The sequence below is a fragment of the Choloepus didactylus genome, chromosome 5, assembly GCF_015220235.1.
Source record: "Choloepus didactylus isolate mChoDid1 chromosome 5, mChoDid1.pri, whole genome shotgun sequence".
Taxonomy (NCBI): Eukaryota; Metazoa; Chordata; class Mammalia; order Pilosa; family Megalonychidae; genus Choloepus; species Choloepus didactylus.
The window spans coordinates 108,895,325-108,916,626 of NC_051311.1; the positions used below are offsets into that span (position 1 = coordinate 108,895,325).

General features: G+C 36.6%; 1 protein-coding gene across 11 annotated transcripts in view; it reads left to right on the forward strand.

Moving 5' to 3' along the window:
• AKAP9 (A-kinase anchoring protein 9) overlaps positions 1–21,302 on the forward strand; it is a 168,833-nt gene that overhangs the window by 143,684 nt on the left and 3,847 nt on the right. For all 11 annotated transcript variants that reach the window (XM_037836629.1, XM_037836631.1, XM_037836632.1 and 8 more), the window contains 13 exons: positions 56–177; positions 651–842; positions 1,107–1,295; positions 4,522–4,666; positions 5,419–5,638; positions 6,466–6,616; positions 8,269–8,934; positions 9,165–9,373; positions 9,689–9,794; positions 15,086–15,268; positions 16,251–16,451; positions 18,983–19,215; positions 21,049–21,134. In XM_037836629.1, coding sequence (XP_037692557.1) covers positions 56–177; positions 651–842; positions 1,107–1,295; positions 4,522–4,666; positions 5,419–5,638; positions 6,466–6,616; positions 8,269–8,934; positions 9,165–9,373; positions 9,689–9,794; positions 15,086–15,268; positions 16,251–16,451; positions 18,983–19,215; positions 21,049–21,134 — 2,703 coding nt within the window. The remainder of the gene's footprint in view (positions 1–55; positions 178–650; positions 843–1,106; positions 1,296–4,521; positions 4,667–5,418; positions 5,639–6,465; positions 6,617–8,268; positions 8,935–9,164; positions 9,374–9,688; positions 9,795–15,085; positions 15,269–16,250; positions 16,452–18,982; positions 19,216–21,048; positions 21,135–21,302) is intronic.

Genomic DNA, 21,302 nt, shown 5'->3' on the forward strand with positions numbered 1-21,302 from the left:
GTTTCAAAATAATTTTGTTCTTTTTTTTTTCTAAATGGTTTTTTCTTTATTCTAGATTCTGGATCAGATTGGGGTCAGGGGATTTATCTTACACAAAGTCAGGGATTTGATATGGCATCAGACGGCCGAGGAGAAGAAGGTGAAAGTTCAACAGATTCATTTCCAAAGAAAATAAAGGTACTGAAAAACGGACATCTTTTAGTAAACTTAGCCAGTGTCATTTCTGTATTGAACACAGCAGATTATTAGAAGTTATGTAATAGGATTCTTTCTGAAGAGAGAATTTTATAGCCAGAAGAAACCTTGGGGATCTATTTAATCCCATTTCCATATTTTACAGATAATAAATTACACTATGTTTGATTATTTCTATGAAAATTTTTTTTAAATAATTTTTATTCCTGATAGTTTTGTTTGCCAGAATTACATAAGCATTCTCAAGGAGTATAAGGTATTTCCCAAGAATTTGTTTTGGTCAAATCAGTGACAAATCATTAAATCTAGGAAGAATGCATTAGGTAAATAGAAGGAACTTAGAGATGAAAACTAAACAATACAGATATCTTGTTTAAAATTTATTTTTCTTTGTATGTCTAATTTTGCAGTCCTTGAAGAAGTCATAATCCTGGCTTTTGGGTTTTGGTTTCTAGGGATTATTAAGAGCTGTCCATAATGAGGGCATGCAGGTGCTCTCTCTCACCGAGTCTCCATACAGGGACAGAGAGGACAATTCTGTTCAGCAAGTTTCAGAATCTTGGCTAGAGGAGAGAAGAGCTTATCTCAATACAATCTCATCTCTTAAGGATTTAATTACTAAAATGCAAGTGCAAAGAGGAGCTGAGGTACTCAAAGAATTTTATCCATTTAAATAGTTTTATATTTTTTTTATCAAAGATAAGGTACCTTACAAATCATTAGCTTTTGTGACATGATTTCACCTGATTACTATATATTGTTTAAATGCCCCAAATCACACACATGAAAATAAATTCATATGCTCCTAGCCTTTTAATATTTATTTTGGTAGAGTAGCATAGTATCATTTTAGAACACTAGACAAACATGCTTATTTGTGAACTAACTTTTGTTTTTTTATACTTTGCTAGATTTATGATAGCTCTCAATCTCATGAGAGCTTCCCAGACTGGCGCGGTGAACTTCTGCTTGCCCTTCAGCAAGTTTTCTTAAAGGAGCACAGTGTTTTACTAGCTGCTTTTCAGACCGAGCTTACAGCTCTAGGTGCTAGAGATGCAGATAGATTATTAAACTCTTTGGAGCAGAGAATACAAGAACAGGTATCAAAATGAAACTTCATTTTAAAGAATACTTTGTAATATCAATGGGAAAATTAATTATTGGTTAATTTTAGAGTTTTAAGTATGAAAGTTAAGATTTTAACAGAAACCACTAAGTATTTAGGAGAAAAGTTATTACCTTGAAATGGTGATGAAATAGACCCAGAACCTGATTCTGGTGGTGGTTATATGAACCTGTACATGTGATAAAATTTCATAGTCTACACACTAAGAACAAGAAATAATTGCATATAAAAATTGATGAAATCCAAATCACTCCTGTTGTTTAAATAGCAGTCTACCCAATTTTTTGACAATGTACTATGATTATGTAAGATGTTATCATTGGAGAAAGCTGGGTAAAGGGTACATGGGAATTTTGTACAATTTTTGCAACTCCTTGGGTCTTAAATTATTTCAAAATAATAGTGTCTCCAATTATTTCAGAATAATAGTTTAAAAAATTGAGGGACATACTACAAAATAACTGGCATATACTCTTCAAACAGTAAGTCACGAAAGACAAAGAAACACTTCCAAATATCACTTTTTTTCCCTTTTGCTATAAAGGACATTTGGCAAAATTTGAATAAGGTCTATAAATTAGATAAAATAATATTGTAGTAATGTTAATTTCCACATTTGATAATTGTACTGCGGTTCTATAAAAGAATGTTCTTGTTTTAAGGAAGTACACAGTGCAGTATTAGGGAGAAAGGGCATCTTTCTGCAACTTATCTTCACGCATTTCAGAAAACAGAAATGATAGGTGGGTGTGTATATTTATATGTGTGTGTATATGAAGAGAGAGATAAAGCAAATATGGTTAACATACAGGGAATACTTTGCACTATTTTTTTTGTAGCTTTTCTATAAGTCTGAAATTATGTGGAAATATGAAATTAAAAATCATTTTTAAAAAATCAACCCACAAGAATTATAATAGGCCCAAAGGTTTCTGGTAAATTCTACCAAATATTCAAGAAACAGCTAAGTCAAGTTTTATACAAACACTCTCAGTTGTTGGGGGGTAGAGGCCGTTTGGGGTCATGCCCTGTCTTTTTGTTAGGAAGCTGATGTGACCCTGTGTCTTAGTTTCCTAGGGCTGCTGAAACAAGTTCCCACAAACTCAGTGGCTTAAAACAACAGAAATTTGTTGCCTTACAGTTCTGGAGGTGAGAGGTCTGAAATCTAGGTGTCTCAACAGAACCATGTTCCACCTGAAACCTCTAAGGAAGAATCTGCCCCATGCCTCTCCGCTGGCTTCTGGTGGTGGCCAGTAATCCTTGGGGCTCCCTGGCTTGTGGATGCATCACTCCAATCTCTGCCTCCTCCATCTTCACATGACCTCCCTGGTGTCTGCCTGTGTCTGTGTCCAAATTCCTCTTTTAAGGAAACCAGTCGTATTAGATTAGGGCTCACTCTATACCAGTTTGGCCTTTTCTTTACTAATCACATCTTCAGAGACCCCATTTCCAAATAAGGTCACATTCATGGTCCTGGGGGCTAGGACTTGAACATATCTTTCGGTGGGATACAGTTCAACCCACAGCAACCTGTTCCCAAAATCAGACAGACATTACAAGAAAGAAAAATTATGGGCCTACTATTCATGAAAATAGATGGAATAATCCTAAACAAAATTAACAAACCATATCCACCAATGTGTACTTTTTAAAGACACAATCACATTAGACTTATCTCAAGGATGTAGGAGCATAACATTAAAATTATTCATGTAATTTGCTATTTTAACTAAGGAGTTTAAAGAAAAAGATCATCTAAAGAGATTCAGCAAAGGTAGCTAACAAAATTTCATATTTTCATTGGAATTTCATATTTTATAATACCTGAAAATAAATAAATAAATAGTTCTTAGCAAACTAGAAATAAAAGGGGAATATCTTGAGCTAAATAAAGTGTACATCTAGCAAAAACCTATAGCAAACATCATATCTAAGAGTTAAATGTTAAAAACATTCCTTTATGAAGGGCTCGGTGACTCTTCAGCCTTGTTCTGGAGATGTCAGCTAGCAGAGCAGTGCAAGAAAAAGAAAACATAAAGATTGGAAATGATCAGTAGAGTGGGGAAGACTTCTTCACTTACAAAGAAAATCCAGGAGAATCTATACACATAGGTTTTTAGAATTAATAAGAAAATTTGGCAAGGTTACTGGATATGAGATCAATATATCAAAGTCTATTTTCTCAATAAACAAATGTAATTTTTAAAATTATTAATTACAATAGCATTAAAGGGACAAGCTCCTAGAAACACACAAAGTACCAAAACTGACTCAAGAAGAAATAAAAAATTTGTATAACCTATAAGAAATAAATTAGTCACTTTTAAATTTCCCACAAAGAAAAGCCCAGTGAGTAACAGATGGCTTCACTGATGAATTCTGCTGAACGTTTAAAGAAGAATTAATACCAGTCCTTCACAAACCCTTCAAATAAATAAAGAAGAGGGAGTACTTCACAATCCATTCTGTGAGGCGGGTATTGCCCAGATTCCAAAACCAGATTAAGATATTGCAGGAAAGGAAAATTACAGATTACTATCCAGTGAGAACAAAACAACCAATGGAAAATGGGCAAATGATACAAATACATGCTCATGGAAGAAAATAGAAAGTACGCAATAATGTATGAAAAGATGCTCAGGTAAAATATACAACATTATTCATATAGTGGAATACTATATAGCAGTGAAAATGAATGAACTATAGCTTCATGGATTAACCTGGATGATTCATCAATATGTTAAGTGAAAAAAGAAAATTGCACAAGGCTAAATATAATGTCATTATTTAAGGTTTTAAACATGAAAAACAATATTGTTTATTGCTTAGGGATATGCATGAGGATATAATATGAGTATAAGAGTACATGAAAGTAACTAACATCAAAGTTAGAATTTTACTATCTCTTGGGCAGAGGGTGCAGAAGATTGTGTTCAGGGAGGTGTACTCGGGACTTGAGCTGCACAGGTGCCATTTATTTAGGTTAAGTATATGGGTTTTATTGTATTATTCTTCACGAAATAGATGTAAAAATTAATAACTAAAAAGTATAAGATTTCCTAATGAGCAGAAAGAGAAAACTAATAATGTGATTCCAAACTTGAATGTGTGTGTTCCATTCATTCTTCTTCAGGCTTCTTGGTTGTTGATTTTATGTTTACTATTCCCTTTACTTGATGTTATGCTTTGCTTTGTTACAGGGTATTGAATATCGAGCAGCTATGGAATGCCTCCAGAAAGCAGATAGAAGGAGTTTGCTATCTGAAATTCAAGCATTGTATGCACAGATGAATGATAGGAAAATGACTCTGAAAAGAGAACAAGAGAGTGATCCACCAAGCCAAGGTATGTTGAATAACAGGCTCATTTTGGTTACACAAATAGGTGAAAATATTTCCATTTTGTTTCCCTTAATATTATTACTACTCAAAACACATTTCCTTAGACACATTTTCCTCTCATTTTCCTAACATTAATGAGATAATCTATATTAATTACTACAGGAGTTAAAGGATTGTCTAATTGGTTATAAAGCTATATTTGTTTTTAAATGACAATCAGTTGCCTTCATGCATTTGTTAAACCTATTAAGTGCATTAGCTTTCTTTGTTTTGAACTTTGTTGTGAACTGTAACACATACAGAAAGGTACAAAGCACAAATATATAGTATGACAAATTATTAAATATCTGTGAAAACATCACCCATGTAAAGAAGTAGAATATTGTCAGTATCCTGGAAGCCCCTTTCCCAAACACATTTTTCTCTGGGATAACCTAGAGGTAACCATTATCCTGAATAATCCTTAGATAACTAGTTAAGTTTAAATTTTGCCTGTTTTGAACTTTATCAAACTGTATATATTTTGTGCCTTGCTTCTTTCACCTTTCTTTATTATATTTATTATATTCATTCAAGTGAGGAAAATACATAGAAGACATTTAGATAATATTAGCAACTTTTGGGGCTGTAATCTTTTCACATTTGCTTTGTGGCAATCTCATGCTTAACTACAAATCAGTTCTTATCAATGAAGTATTTATAAACTAAGTATGAATTGCTAGATCACATTTTAAATAGTAATAATATTCCATTTAGAAGTCCTAGAATATAATATTCAGCAGAAGCAGACACAAATGCTGGAGATGCAAATGGAGCTCAGCAGTATGAAAGACAGACTAACAGAACTGCAGGAACAGCTGAGTTCTGAGAAAACAGTAGTTGCTGAACTGAAGAATGAACTTGCACAAACCAAATTGGAACTTGAAACAACACTCAAGGCACAGCATAAGCACCTGAAGGAATTAGAGGCATTCAGGTATGCCATGCTTTCTTATTATAAACCTGTATTAGTGGAGGAATTGTAGTATTTTGTGATAAATGTTGCAAATATTACAAAAATATAACATTATATGTGATGTTTAAACAGCATGAAACTATGTTATTTATAGGGAAAACTACAGTGGAGATGAAACACTACTTAATGTACTATCAGAAGAAAAAGAGACTCAGTATGTTTCCAAGAGATTGGTCTGTATCATGCCCTAATATTTTTTCCAAATTCTTAACTCATGATTTGGAATTCTTGGCTTCAATTCTACTTGACACTTGTATAAAGTTAATATAAAGTTGACCTTTATTTTAACCACCTAGTAATTTGAAGTGATTCTTATGATTTCAACAGAATTTATGGTTCAGTTAGCTAAAATACGCAAAGTGCTTAAAGAGATAATGCTTTTCATAAGCATTTTGATGGCATAAATACTGAAATCTGCTCTGCTTTCCTAAAACACATTCAGTCATTCTTTATTTTGAACAGTGGTTACATTCACACAAACACACGATGGTGATTCCTGTGTTCAGTAAAAGGCAAGGGCAAATTTTTATTGTTATTGTGTAACAATAAATTATTTGTATAATTGTTTGCATTAGTAAATGATAACTAATGGTTTTCCTACTAGATATAGTTTGAAATGAACCACAGTCAAAAATCTTTCATCTTTACATGGTTTATATTTTCGCTTTTAGCTGACTCATAATATACCTCAGTCTAGTGGACGGGTTTTCAGTGGAAACTGTTTTTTCCTCTCAGTATATACTTGGTCAAAATAGTTTCATGAAAGTTCATTTGTTTCTTTGATTTAGGTTGGAAGTTAAAGAAAAAACGGATGAAGTACATTTGCTTAATGATACATTAGCAAGTGAGCAGAAAAAATCAAGAGAGCTTCAATGGGCTTTAGAGAAAGAGAAAGCCAAATTGGGACGCAGTGAAGGACGGGATAAAGAAGAACTTGAGGTATTTGTTTTCATTGTCTTTGAATGTCACTGGTAAATCCAAATCAGACAGAAGGAGTCTGTTGGCTATGTGTTGAGTTCAAGTACAAACTTATCTAAGCTGTTTTATGAGGAAATGCTAATGGTGATGATTTTGTTTGTTTTGCTATATCCAAGGATGCATAAAGACTGTTCTGCTACAACATGTATTTTGGGAATGGAAATTAGTGCACATATGATACGGTGAATAGGGACATCATATCTGTTTAACACAGAAGTAGTGTTGGTCCTTGTTATTGTTTTCTCCTAGGCAAAGGGAGAAGGCATAGTGGGAGCAGAATTATCCAGCTCCTTTTCTGGTAGCAAGAGCCATTGCTATTATATTTTTAAAATATTTAAAATGAGTCCCTTCACTCCATGCTCTCTTAGAAACACTCCTAGCCTTTCATGGCTCTCAGCTCAAGGCAGGTTGCTTTGTGTACAATTCTCACTTTAATGGGAACCCCACTGGCTCAGAGCTCTACTTCTGTCCTCATCATCCCAGTATCTACTAGTTCGGGGCTAAAAAAAATTTGTGCTGCCAGCATTTCTGCCCTATTACTTTGATTTTTTTTTTTTCCTCCTCTGTAACTAATTGTTTTTTTCATTAGAGAAGTTGTGGGTTTACAAAACAATCATGCAAAAAAATACAGGATTCCTATATACCACTCTATTATTAACACCTTGTATTGGTGTAGTATATTGGTTACAACAGAAAAAAAGCTCATTTTGATAACTGTACTATTAACTGTTGTCCATGGTTTAACTTAGGTTCACTGTGTTCTGCCATTCCGTGGATTTTTTTTTTAATTTTTATTCTAGTTCATTATATACACCTAAAATTTCCCCCTTTTAACCAAATTCAGAAAAAATATTTCAGTGCTATTAGCTGCATTCAAAATGTTATACTACCATCACCACCATCCACTACCAAAACATTTCCGTCATTCCAAATAGGAACTCTGTACATTTCAAGTCTTAACTCCCTATTCCCTATCCCTACCCTGTCCCCTGGTAAACTATATTCTAGATTCTGACTCTGTGAATTTGCTTATTCTAATTATTTCATATCAGTGAAATTGTACAGTATTTGTCCTTTTATGTCTGGACATAAAAGGTTCATCCTTCAAGGTTCATCCTTGAGTTATCTACCTGGCAAGGGCACGTTTTCTCCCCAGGTACAAATGTTGGTTTTGATTATTAAAAGTTTGCATAGGTTTTAAGTCATTTGTACCTAACCCTGCTTTCCCTATAAGCTCTATTTTTTTAGCATGTGATATTGCAAAATAAGATTTTTCAGGAACTTGTGCATATTGTATCAGAGACATTTGCATTTTTGAAGGTTGCTGATCTTAGGGGAAATATATTCTGCTTCATATTCCTTACCCAGAGAAAATTAATGTTTGGGGAGAAGGTATTATTTAGCTTACCTAACTTTTGTATATATTCTTTGATGAAAGTCAGTAGTTTGGCTACCCATTTTTTCAGTGCTATAACCACTAAAAATTTAGGTTAATAAACTGGATAATCAGTTCTGTCTACCAAATATTACAAACTTAACAAAGCCATGGTTCTTTATTTATAAAATATGTTTAATAATAGTAACAAATTCTAAATTTGATTTTCTCCTACAAGGATCTAAAATTTTCACTTGAGGGTCAGAAACAAAGGAACATACAGCTGAATCTACTTTTGGAGCAACAGAAACAACTACTAAACGATTCACAGCAGAAAATAGAATCACAGAGAGTGCTATATGATGCCCAGTTATCAGAAGAACGAGATCGAAACTTAGAACTTCAAGTACTTCTTGAGTCTGAGAAAGTTCGAATTCAGGAATTGAGAAGTACCTTGGATAGGGAGCGGGAATTGCATGCCCAGCTGCAGAGCAGTGATGACAGTGGGCAGCCTCGGCCATCTTTACCCTCTGAGGACCTACTTAAAGAGCTACAGAAGGAGCTAGAGGAAAAACATGGTCGCATAGTAGAATTGTTAAATGAGACTGAGAAATATAAACTGGATTCTTTGCAAACAAGGCAGCAAATGGAAAAGGATAGACAGTTTCATAGGAAGACTTTACAGACGGAACAAGAGGCCAACACTGAGGGACAGAAAAAAATGCATGAGCTCCAGTCCAAAGTGGAAGATCTTCAGCACCAGTTGGAAGAGAAAAGACAACAAGTTTATAAGTTGGACCTTGAAGGAAAACGACTGCAAGGAATTATGCAGGAATTCCAGAAGCAAGAACTAGAACGAGAAGAAAAACGAGAAAGTAGAATTCTGTATCAGAATCTTAATGAGGTACATTGATACTTTGTTTCTTTTTATATTTTGTGAAAGAGAATTGTAGCCCTTTGATCATAAAATTTTGAAATTGGATTCAAAGAATCAGAAAGCTATGATCAAACCCTTTAAAAATGAAGTCTATAGAAGTTTATTTGGAACATAAATAATGTGTTTTTAAGAATGAATGTGTGATAAGCTGTTCATTTATAATTTTTGCCTTTTCTTTTTCTGCTCAAAATTGCCAGCCAACCACATGGAGTTTAACCAATGATAGAACTAGAAATTGGGTTCTTCAGCAGAAAATAGAAGGAGAGACAAAGGAATCAAGCTATCCTAAACTGATTGAAATGAATGGAGAAAGAACTGGCTGTAAACATGAATTAGAAATGATCAGACAAAGGCTTCAATGCATGGCTTCAAAACTACAGCATCTAGCTCAGAAAGCTTCTAACAGGTTGGACATTTCTGCCTGACCTTTGGAAATGGCATTTTTAGGCTGGACAGAAGCCATTACTATCCCTTGCTAATAGCTAGCCAAGTGAAGACTTGAAAATTTAAAGTTTACATTGGGAGGTAATATTCGTTAGCAAAAGTCATACACTTGAAACCGAATATCTTAATACCTTGACCCAGGGAGAGAGAACCTTACATAAGGGAAAAATGATAGGTGAAGTAAAGGGTGGCCTTATCTGTAGTGTTTGTAATGTTTGTGCTAGTAAACATCCCAAATTGAGAAGATGTAGTTTGACTTTGTGTCTTTTTCTTTAAGACTACAGTTTGAAACAGCAGATGATGAAGATTTCATTTGGGCTCAGAAAAACATTGATGGAATTGTTGTACAGCTGCAAAAATTAACTTGCCAGCCAGGTGAAGAGGTAAGACTTTTTTTCCTTAAGCTTTTTATTTTGAAATAATTTCAAACTTACAGGAGAGTTGCAAAAATAATACAAAACCATACACAGAACTCCAAAATACCCTGCCCCCAGATACACAGATCCACCAGTTTTAACACTTTGCCACATTTGCCATACCTTCCTTCCTTCCTTTCTTTTTTCTCTATCCCTCTGTCTCCCTCCCTCTCTCTCTCTCTTTCTCTCTCTCTCTCTCTCTCCCATTTGCTAAACATTGAGAGAACGTTGTATACATCATCCTTCTTGAACACTTAAAATTTCCATATACATTCTCTAAGAACAAGGCTATTCATTTATGTAACCACGTTAAGTACAAAGTTCAAGAAATTTAACATTAATATAAAGCTTACAGTCTATATCTCAATTTTTTTTTATGTCCCAATAAAGGGCAAGACCTTTTTAAGCTCTTTGCACAGCATTGAGAAGATTTAACAGAAACTCTATGGATCATTTAAAACTGGCAGCATTTTTTTTACCTTTTTATTTATTTTAAATATTAATATTTTCCTTTCCCCAATAGAAGATAGTGAAAGTTTAGGGAGAAATCAGCTTTAATTATCATTATTAAATAATTACATTCACTTTTTATTGTTTTACGGCATCTTGAAAGAGTAGTTTGTGCCCACTGCTGCGATGCCCTTATCTCCCATCCACTCCCCCTGCAGTCTGGTTGCTCCGCTCACTGCTGCACAAAACCACCCTCAGAAATGCTGACAATGTCTTCACAATTGACTAATCTGGAGAATCTTTTCAGTCCCTGTCTTTCTTGACTTTTCTGAGGCATTTGACACTTTTCACCTCTTCCATCTTCTTAAAGCTCTCTCCTTCCTTGCCTTTTGTGTCAGTATTCTCTCATTCTTCCCACTTCTTTCTTCAGTCACCTTCATGGGTTTCTCTTTCCCTTCCATTGTTCATCTTTTCCTCTAACACTCACCATAAAAGCTCATCCATCCCCAGTAGCCTGAGCTCCCACTAAACTTATTTCTTGAACAAGTAAATATATTGAGGACCTACTATGTGGTAGGTACTATACTAGGTTCTAGAGATACAGTGGACAGAATTGACAAAAATCTCATCCCTGTGGCAGTTACCTTCTGAAGTGCTGTGGTTCTAGTCTAGACCTTTCTCCTGAGGTCCAGGCTTATGTTTTCAGTTAGTTACTCGACATCTTGCCCTGGGAAAGTGTACCACATAGAGACCCCTTAGGGACCTCACAGGCATGTTCCAAACTGCCCATCTTCCTGTTCTTCTTCGTGCCCCACACCCACATTTCTACCCTTAGCCCTGATCATGGTCATGGTGTCTCCCAGTTCAGAAGGCTGGAAGTTGTCATAGACCACCCTCCTCACCCTTACTTGAATGTCCAGCTATCCACTAAGTCTTATGCCTTAATATCTATTGCATCTACCCTTTATTCTCTATCCAGTAGGCATTGCCGTCATTCAGGCTTTTGACATTTCTCACCCGGTCTGTTGCAACAACTACCTGAAGCATATCTCTGACACCAGAAATACGTCAGTTTTTCGTAATTTACTCTGCTTTGCACACTACTACAAAAGTAATCTATATAATATAAAAATTTCATCTTGGACATGCTCCTGCCTAAAGCACTGCATAGTCTTTGCATATATTTAGGTCTATTATCCTTAGAATAAACACAGCCTTTACTCTAGTCTTCACCAAGCAACTTGTACAGGGATACCTCAAAGATACTGTGGGGCTCCATTCCAGACCATTGCAATAAAGTGAACACTGGAATAAAGCAATTCACACAAATATTTTGGTTTCCTAGTACATATTAATGTGATGTTTATATTATACCATAATCTGTTAAGTGTGCAATAGCATTATGTCTAAAAAAGCAATGTACATACCTTAATTTAAAAATACTTTACTGCTAAAAAATGCGAACCATAATCTGAGCCTTCAGCAAGTTGTCATCTTTTGGCTGGTGGAGGGTCTTGCCTCATGTTCATGGCTGCTGACTGATCAAGGTGGTGGTTTCGGAAGGTTGGGATGGCTGTGGTAGTTTCTTAAAATAAGATAGCAATGAAGTTTGCCACATCAATTGACTCTTCCTTTCACAAAAGATATCTCTGTGGCACGTGGTGCTATTTTTATCATTTTTTTAATATAGAATATAATTTATATACATAGAAGTAATAACTTTCCAAGTTATTACAAGTAGTTACAGAGCAAATTTCAAAGAATATTATAGATTACAGTTCCACAGTTTCAGTTATTTCCTTATTAGGAAATATATATACAAAAAGGTAATATCTCTCAAAGTATGATTTAACAAGTAGATATATAGGAAATTTCCAAAGTTATTATGACTTATAGTACCATAGTTTCAGTTATTTCCTTATTGTGAAATATTTATACAAAAAGGTATAGCTTTCAAATTATAATTCAAGAAGTAGCTATAGAACAAATTTCAAAAGATGCTGTAGGTTACAGTTCCACCATTTCAATTCTTTCCTTCTAGCTATTCTAATACCCTAGCAACTAAGAAAAAGAAAATTATTTAAAGATTCAGTATTCATAATACTTTGTTAAATTCCATCTTGTCTGTTGCTACTCCTTCCTCTAGTTTAATCACTTTCCCGATCTTCAGGGATGTCTAGGCAGTGACCACCCTAACCTGCTCATGTTGCAAAGGGGTATCAACTTTATGAGCAAAGGGGACACATTTAGTTGATGTTCTTGAAGAGGCTATTGTCTCTGGGTTTGGGGAATTAGTTGGCGTAGGAGCACTCTGAAGGATTTAAATTTCTGAAGACTAAACTTAGTAAGTGAAACTTTTATAGAATCTCAGATAGGGATCCAGGTATTCTTTAAGGTTTGGGGGACTACTGTTGACCTGGGCTTATCATTTTGTGGTCATTTGGCATATTTAGCTGAAGCTTGCATAGGAGTAACCTCCAGGACAGCCTTTGACTCTATTTGAACTCTCTTAGCCACTAAAACCTTATTTTGTTGCCTTTCTTTTTCCCCTTTTGGCCAAAAAGACATTCTCAATCCCTCAATGCCATGGTCATGCTCATTCCCAGAATCCATGTTCCAAGCACGTGATGCTATTTTATAGCATTTTACCCACAATAGGACTACTTTCAAAATTGGAGTCAGTCCTCTCAAACCTTGCCCCTGCTTTATCGACTAAGTTGATACAGTATACTGAATACTTTGTTGTTGTTACAACAGTGTTCACAGCATCTTCACAGGAGTAGATGCCATCTCAAAAAACTACTTTCTTTGTTTATCCATAGGAAGCAACTCCTCATCCATTCAAGTTTTATCATGAGATTGTAACAATTCAGTCACATCTGCAAGCTCCACTTGTAATTCCAGTTCTCTTGCTCTTTCTACCATATCTGCAGTTACTTCCTGCATTGAAGTTTTGAGCTCCTCAAAGTCATCCATGAGAGTCAGAATCAGCTTCTTCCAAACTCTTGTTTATGTTGCTATTTTGACCTCCTTCCATGAATCACAAATGTTCTTAAATGGCATTTAGAATGCTGAATCCTTTCCAGAAGGTTTTCAATTGATTTTGCCCAGATCCTTCATAAGAATCACTGTCTGTGGTAGTTATAATCTTATAAAACATGTTTCTTAAATAGTAAGACTTGAAAGTCAAAATGACTCCTGCAGAATGGATGTTGTGTTAGCAGGCATGAAAACAATAATCTTGTACTTCTCCATTAGAGCTGTTGGGTGACCTTGTACATTGTCATGGAGCAGTAATATTTTGAAATAAACCTTTTTATTTCTGAGCAGTAGGCCTCAACATTGGGCTTCAAATAATCGGTAAACCATGATGTAAACAGAGGAGCTGTCATCCAGGCTTTGTTGTTCCATTTATAGAGCACGGGCAGAATAGATTTAGCATAATTCTTAGGAGCCCTAGCATTTTTAGAATGGTAAATGAGCATGGTCTTCAATGTAAAATCACCAAGCTGCATTAGCCCCTAACAAAGAGAATCAGTCAGTGTTTTAAAGTCAAGCATTGACTTCTCTCCTCTAGCTCTGAAAGTCCTAGATGGTATCTTCTTCCAATAGAAGGCTGTTTTGTCTACATTGAAAATCTGTTGTTTAGTGTGGCCGCTTTCATTAATGATCTTAGCTAGACCTTCTGGTTTACTTGCTGAAGCTTCTACTTCTACATGAGCACTTGCTGCTTCACCTTGCACTTTTGTGTTATGGAGATGGCTCCTGTCCTTAAACCTCATAGACTGACTACCTCTTTTAGCTTCAGACTTTTCTTCTGCAGCTTCCTCACCTCTCTCAGCCTTCACAGAACTGAAGAGAGTTGGGGCCTTGCTCTAAATTAGGCTTTGGCTTAAGGGAATGTTGTGGCTGGTTTGATCTTCTATCCAGACCACTAAAACTTTCCCCAAATCAGCAGTAAGACAGGTTGTCATTCTTACCATTCGTGTGTTCACTGGAGGAGCACTTTTCATTTCCTCCAAGAAATTTCCCTTTTCATTCACAACTTGGCTAACTGTTTGGCACCAGGGGCCTAGCTTTTGGCCTATCTTAGTTTCAGCATGCTTTCCTCACTAAGCTTAATCATTTTTTGCTTTTGATTTAAAGTGAGAGACACTGATTTAAAGTGCTACTCTTCCTTTCACTTGAACACTTAGAGGCCATGGTAGGGTTACTGATTGACCTAATTTCAATATTATTGAGTCAGGAGACAGGGAGACTTGAAGGTGAGGGAGAGAGACAGGAATACCCAGGGGTGGAGCAGTCAGGACACACAAAGCATTTATCAGTTAAGTTTGCTGTCTCCTGTGGGTGTGGTTGGTGGTGCCCCAAAACAATTACTATGTTAACATCAAAGATCACAGATCACCATAACAGATACAACAGTGAAAAAGTTTGAAATATTGTGAAAAGTACCAAAATGTGACACAGAGACACAAAGTGAGCACATGCTGTTGGTAGAATGGTGCCAATAGACTTTCTCCATGCAGGTTTGCCACAAACGTTCAATTTGTAAAAAACACAGTATCTGCAAAGCACAATAAAACAAGATATGCCTATAGTTCCCCAAAAGCAACACACTCTTACTAAAGCCTCTGTACCCTTATTGCTGTTCCTTCAGTTTAATATGCCCTTCCCTATCTTCTTTCCTGCCAATTTAAGACTTGGCTCAAATATCACTTCTTTGTGAAATCATTGGTGCCTGTCCACATTTTATATACATTATTCACATTTCTTATCTGACCTTATGCCATTTTTTCTCTTTCTAGCCCAGCTTAGTGTCTCCAAATACTTCCTATGGCTTGTTGACTGAAAGACTACTGAGACAAAATGTGGAGCTGACAGGGCATATCAGCCAGCTGACCGAAGAAAAGAATGATTTAAGGAACACAGTCATGAAACTGGAAGAGCAGATCAGGTGGTACCGACAGACAGGAGCTGGTAGAGACTACGTATGTCTGTTTTTAGCTTGTCACATATTTGAAGTAGTGCAAAATTAAAATTTCTCCTATCTCGTTATTTTTTAACCCTGATATTCATGTGAAAACCATCAAGTATGTGATTCTTAGAAAGGCCTGTGAAACTTTTCAGGGATGAAAATAACAGCTATTGTTTATTGACAGCCTTCTCTGTAAAAGACACTGGGTTACATACATACAGAATCTCTAATACACACCCACCCTTGTACAATGAGAAAGCTGAACTGAAATCAGTAATCAGTAGTCAAACCAAGTTCTACTTTTCTCTAAAGTCAGATACTTTGCTTTACATAGACCAACCACAGACACACGTTACAAAAAGTTTAGTGTGAAGCATTTATAAAAAGCCTAAGAAATGTTCAAGTATAAATCCTGACTTTTCTTTTCAGTTATTTATCAGTGTTCATTACTCATAGTGAAAGACACAAATTCTGTATTTCACTATACTAAACTACTCTTGAAATTTATTTTTTAAAAACTATTTTAAAAATTGCTAGCTTCCATAAGCACCCAAACAAAGACAGGAAGGACCTGCTAGACAACACTCCAGCCACCTCCATCCATACAACTTCTGTTGTAATCCACCTACATGTATACATGCCATGGTTGTTTTTTCCCCACTTTTCCAGTGCACTATTTCAGGCACAAGCTCAACTTTTGGACTCAGAAGGTTTACCTGTTTTTTAGTTCAAAGCTCTGCTAAGTCTGAACACCTTCTCTGAGGACACACTTGCACAAGGATTTTTGGTTGTAAAGCTAGCCTACTCAGTAAAAAGACCATATACTTAAAAGTTATTCTTTAATGTCAGTTGATAACTGGCTTTGACTTTCTCTGAGGTTGGAAAGCTGACATTTCTATATCCACCATGAGGATACCTTAAACATGTTTAATTCAGACTTTTATGCAAAGAATTGTCCTTAAAAATCATGTTTAAGTAGGCTCTGGTCTCTGAAGTCTTCTAGGTTTCCATTCAGTGGTGGCACCAACATTGAAGCCATAATTGCTTCCGAAAAAGAAGTGTGGAACAGAGAGAAAATGACTCTTCAAAAATCCTTGAAAAGGGCAGAAGCAGAAGTACACAAACTGAAAGCTGAACTAAGAAATGAAGCTTTACTTCAAAATCTGAGTCCTGATTCTGAACATGCTACTTTAAAGGTGGGAGACCTCTAAACATACATCACGGTTGTCCTCTGTTTTTGTCTTGTTCAGCTCTCATTGACATTAATTGAGTAGACTAAAGAAATGTAGATGGTGCTCAGGTTCTGTCTCTGGGTCTCTTTATTCAGTCTGTGTCATAAGTGCAGGACTCGAGCTGGTCACGAAAGATTTGTTGAGAGGCATGCTCAGGACTGGGACCAGATCAAGCTCAATTAATGGTCACAGTGACAACACCCTGGCATCTTGCTCCTGTTCCCCAGTCTCATCTCTAATAGACCAATGTTATCTTTTCATTTCCCAATCAAAGCTATACCACTGTCAAGGTGAGAGCACTATGTTCTGTAAGATCATAAACATTCTGAATAATCTCTCTTGAAGGAATAATAATGAATATTATGGTAAAAGTACCTTAACAATTTACAGAAAATCCAAAAAAAGCTTAAAAAAAATGGTTGGAATATTTATTCCAGCTATAGAATGAACATAAATTTGCAACTCTTAAAGAGACTGTACACATTGACATTACAAAAGTTAAGTAGATTACTGATCAGAATAATAAAAGTTGTCTGTAATTAAAGAACTTGAGAAAATAATGGATTGACAGAAATCTTATAATACTTATGATGAATAGGGGCTAAAATCCAGAATAAACAAAAAGCATAACCAGAACTGTAAGCTTAGTATTCAGACTCCGAAAGTGAAAAAGTTAAATCATCTTTACTTTCAACTTTACTGATAAAGCAGAAAATGATAGGTTACCTGCCATTCTACTACCTTTTCTTCTTCTCCTTTTTTTTTTTTTTTTTAATAAAATCTAAATTATCTTCCCCTTTATGGAACTATTTGAAGTATTCTGTCTCTGCTAAAGTCACTCCTCTGCCCGGCCTCTTGATGATGGCATTCATTAGGGCTCCATCCATTGGTCCTGGATTATATTCTCTTCTTATTTTTGCCCTGAGCAATTTGATCCTTTCCCAATTTTTAACTTTAGCCTAGAACTCTCTTGGGAGCTCCGGGCATGGTATTCAACTATGTACTTGCTAACACCATTTGACCATCCCACTGTATCCTCCACTTAGCATGTTCAAAACTGAACTAATCTTACCTCAGAACACATTCCTCCCCCATGTTCCTGATCCATCCAGTTGTCCAATTCGAAAACAGAGAAGTCAACCTTCATTACCTCTCTTTCTCCCTATGTCTAGTATGTCACCAGAGAACACCCACTCACCCTCCAAAAGGGAAATTGAAGCACAGATTACGTAATTTAGTCAAGTCACACAGCTGACAAGAAGTGGGGCCAGGATGTGAACACAGGTAGTTTGACTCCAGAGTCCATGCTCTTAATTGTGCTGTGTTCTACCCATGACTTGTGAAAAGGAAACCGTGCCTTATTTAGTCAAATTCCTTACTAGAAAAGGGAATGCTTCTGTTGTAGTGGGCTTTACTTGATGTGGAGACCAGGATGTTTCAAGAGCATGATATATTCAAATCTGTATTTTAAAGTCATATTATATGGGTATTATACTGAGAACAGAGAACATTGGCACCTATCACAGAGCTTGGGCATTGTGGTTGCTCAGTAAATACTTTAACAAATGAATTAATATTCTCATGGGAATTGATAGGCTCCTTTCTGAATCAGAGGGCAAGTCTTGAAAAATGACTCATTGCCTTGGAAGCTTCTGGTTAGAAAGTCCAGAAAGACTTTGTGGAGTAACTGGGTTTCTGAGATCATTTTCATCCTCAAATCCTCAGGATGGTTCTAGGGACTCAGCACCCACCCTCTAAGAGTTTGTAAGGGTCTATAACAGGTAGTTCGTAGCTCAAATCCTGTCTACCAATATGTGTGCTTGTTTTTAATTTGGATCAAATGGACACAGTGCTCGTCCATTTCCTATTTTATTCTCCACTCATCCAAATATTGTGACCATTTGTGTTATTTATGTGGCTAAAACCACATGAATTTGCAGCCTCTAATTTAGGGTTTGGGCCTGGGCTTCTCTGGCAGTGCCCAACACTGACCTGCAGAAGCAGCTATACTGTCTACTGTTTTGGTCAATGGCTGAGTACCAGGCATTTTGCCTAGTGGTAGTTTGAGGTTACGTTTATTATCTTAGTCCCATATTATATCTCCAAGGCCTCACCACAGACCACTTAAACAGAAAAACCTTCAAAAGTAGTTACTTGAACTCTTTAAAAAACAATTTTCAAATTAATAAAAGAATTCGTAAATTATATTTTGGCACTAGCCATTACACTAAAAATCAGCTACAGAAAGAGCAAGACTGTATGTCTAAGCTTCCAGCAAACGACCCTCCAGAATATCTCTTTTTGCTCCACTTCCTTTCTCTCCTAGTAGTAAAAGCAGTCTACCTGTCATGCAGTGGGGACCCATTGGGTGAATTTATGTGACACTGTTTATGTTGCCAGGGCTACAAATGCACACTACTCCTACTCTGGATTCTGAAAGAACAGTTTGAATGACTTCTTAATTGTCTTTATGTTCTTCCCTTTTTTAAATGTAGAGAATTTACGGTAAATACCTGAGAGCAGAAAGCTTTCGGAAAGCTCTCATTTATCAGAAAAAATACCTTCTGTTGTTATTGGGTGGGTTCCAAGAATGTGAGGCTGCCACCTTGGCCCTTCTTGCCCGGATGGGGGGGCAGCCGGCCTTCACGGATCTGGAAGTGATCACCAACCGCCCAAAGGGCTTCACCAGGTTCCGGTCTGCCGTCCGAGTGTCCATTGCAATTTCAAGGTAAAATACTTGGGGAAAAAATGCATTTCAATAGACTCTGAAAGGATTATTTTTAATCCTTCCTCTTTTCCTTGCCTGTCATATTCTGTATTAATAACACAAGACATTTGCCATCACTGAAAACATGACTGCTTATTTCTTTCTTTGATGTCACTCTTTTGGCAGGGACACTTTATGTTGTACTGTATAGACCCTGTGAAAAGGGCCTTCCCAGATGCAAGCAGCTGGTGCCTCAGAGATGGCACGTCCAGTCTGGCTCTCCTTTAAAAAAAAAATCTAAGTCCATAACTAGTTCAGACATATGAATAAAAGAGATAATAAAAGAAAAAATGTTTTTGAAAATTACTGCTTAGACTGTAATACACTCATTTTCTTCTTTACTAAAATATCCTGCTCTTAGGGCCCAGCCAAGGAAAACCCCTGGCCTAACTCTGCATTCAGATCAGAGATTAGCCGTTAAGGACATTGGATTTTGCTGGTGGTTTTGTCACTTTCTCTAGCAGATCCAAGCAAGAATTTAGTCCAAGTAGGAACTTCAATACTCATTTTGTAGGCTGTTGAAATGAAGCCAAGACACAGACCACTTTGAGGACCTGCCCACTGCAGTCCTCTGACCTGGTCTGTGTCTGACACTCAGGCTTCTCCAAAAGCCAGAGACCCACAGAGATTTTGCCTTTTAAAATTCTCCTGTCAGGCCACATCTGACACTTCTTTAAGGAGTTTTATCCTTTTTTCTTTGAAAAATATGACACAGAATTTTTTAACTGGAAGCCGTTTGAGATCACCTAGTGCAGAATCTCATTTTACAGATGAGGAAACTGAGTTAGGGAGAGGTGACAAAACCATTAGTGATAGGGCTGGGACAATAAGCCGGGTCTCCTGAGTTGCATCCATACTGGCTTTATATTAGGAAATCTGATGTTATTTTATGGAGGTTGTAGACCCTCCCTGCCTGTACTACTCCAAATTGTAGTCTCATGGTTCCAGATCCTCATTCCTCACCTTTCATTACCTTGTACTGGGTGAACAGGTTAAGTGTTGTGAAATGCATTGATGAAAAAGATACGATCCCTGTCCTAAAGGCAGCCCACTTTCTAGTGGGGAAGATCAATGTGCCCTGACTTAGAAGATGCTAAATGGGGAGGTCACAGGTATTAGCCATTAATTTTGATTAGGGGAATTTGGAAAGGCTTTATGAGGGCAGTGTAGAAGTGACTGTTCAAGACTTTGTTCTTTTTCTTGTTCTCATGTATGTACATTGTATTTTGACCCTCCTAAAGCTGGGCCTTGAAACTGATTGGTAGTAAGAAATCAAAACTGGCACTCCACAAAGCTCCTTGGGCCAGGATGGGGCAGGCAGTGGCTTTCTACAGCTGGGTCGTGACTCTCCCACTCCCACTCCTTTTGAAGGCTACATTTCATCCCTGATCACATGGCCTCACCCCTTTTCCAGCTTTCCCAGCATTAACTCACCCTTATCACTAGTTCAAGGGTCTTTTCCTTCTCTTTCCATCTCCTCTGCCCTTTATTCTCCATTCTTTTCTCCTCTTTTCAGTCTCTCCCTTTCCTTGCCCATCCACTTTTCTCCTCTCTACCTTTGCCTTCCTTCTCCTTGCATCTGTCCCATTCACTCCTGAAACCCTATTCCTTTTTTGCAGTGATTTTGCCACAAAATGGGGGGCATTTGCCCAGTTTTAGATTAGGCAGTCATGTGATTATATTGAAATGTGTTGTATTCATATTTAAATGTATGACTTGATTTTTGTGGGAAGCATATATTTATATTGTTTACATTATAGATGTTCTGAAATTTTATCTCGGGATCTGTTTTAGAATGAAATTTTTGGTTCGACGGTGGCATCGAGTCACAGGTTCTTGTTCTGTCAATATTAACAGGGATGGCTTTGGACTGAATCCAGGTGAAGTTAAAATAGCATCTTTTTCTTGTTTGTGATTCTCTAAAATTACTGCATGTGTATACCCATCCAGATAACATATTCTGGTACCAGTAGTGTCCAGTGACAGACCCTTTATAACTAACAAAGCTGGGGGCCTCTTAGTTTTAAGATGCAAAGTAACACTGATCT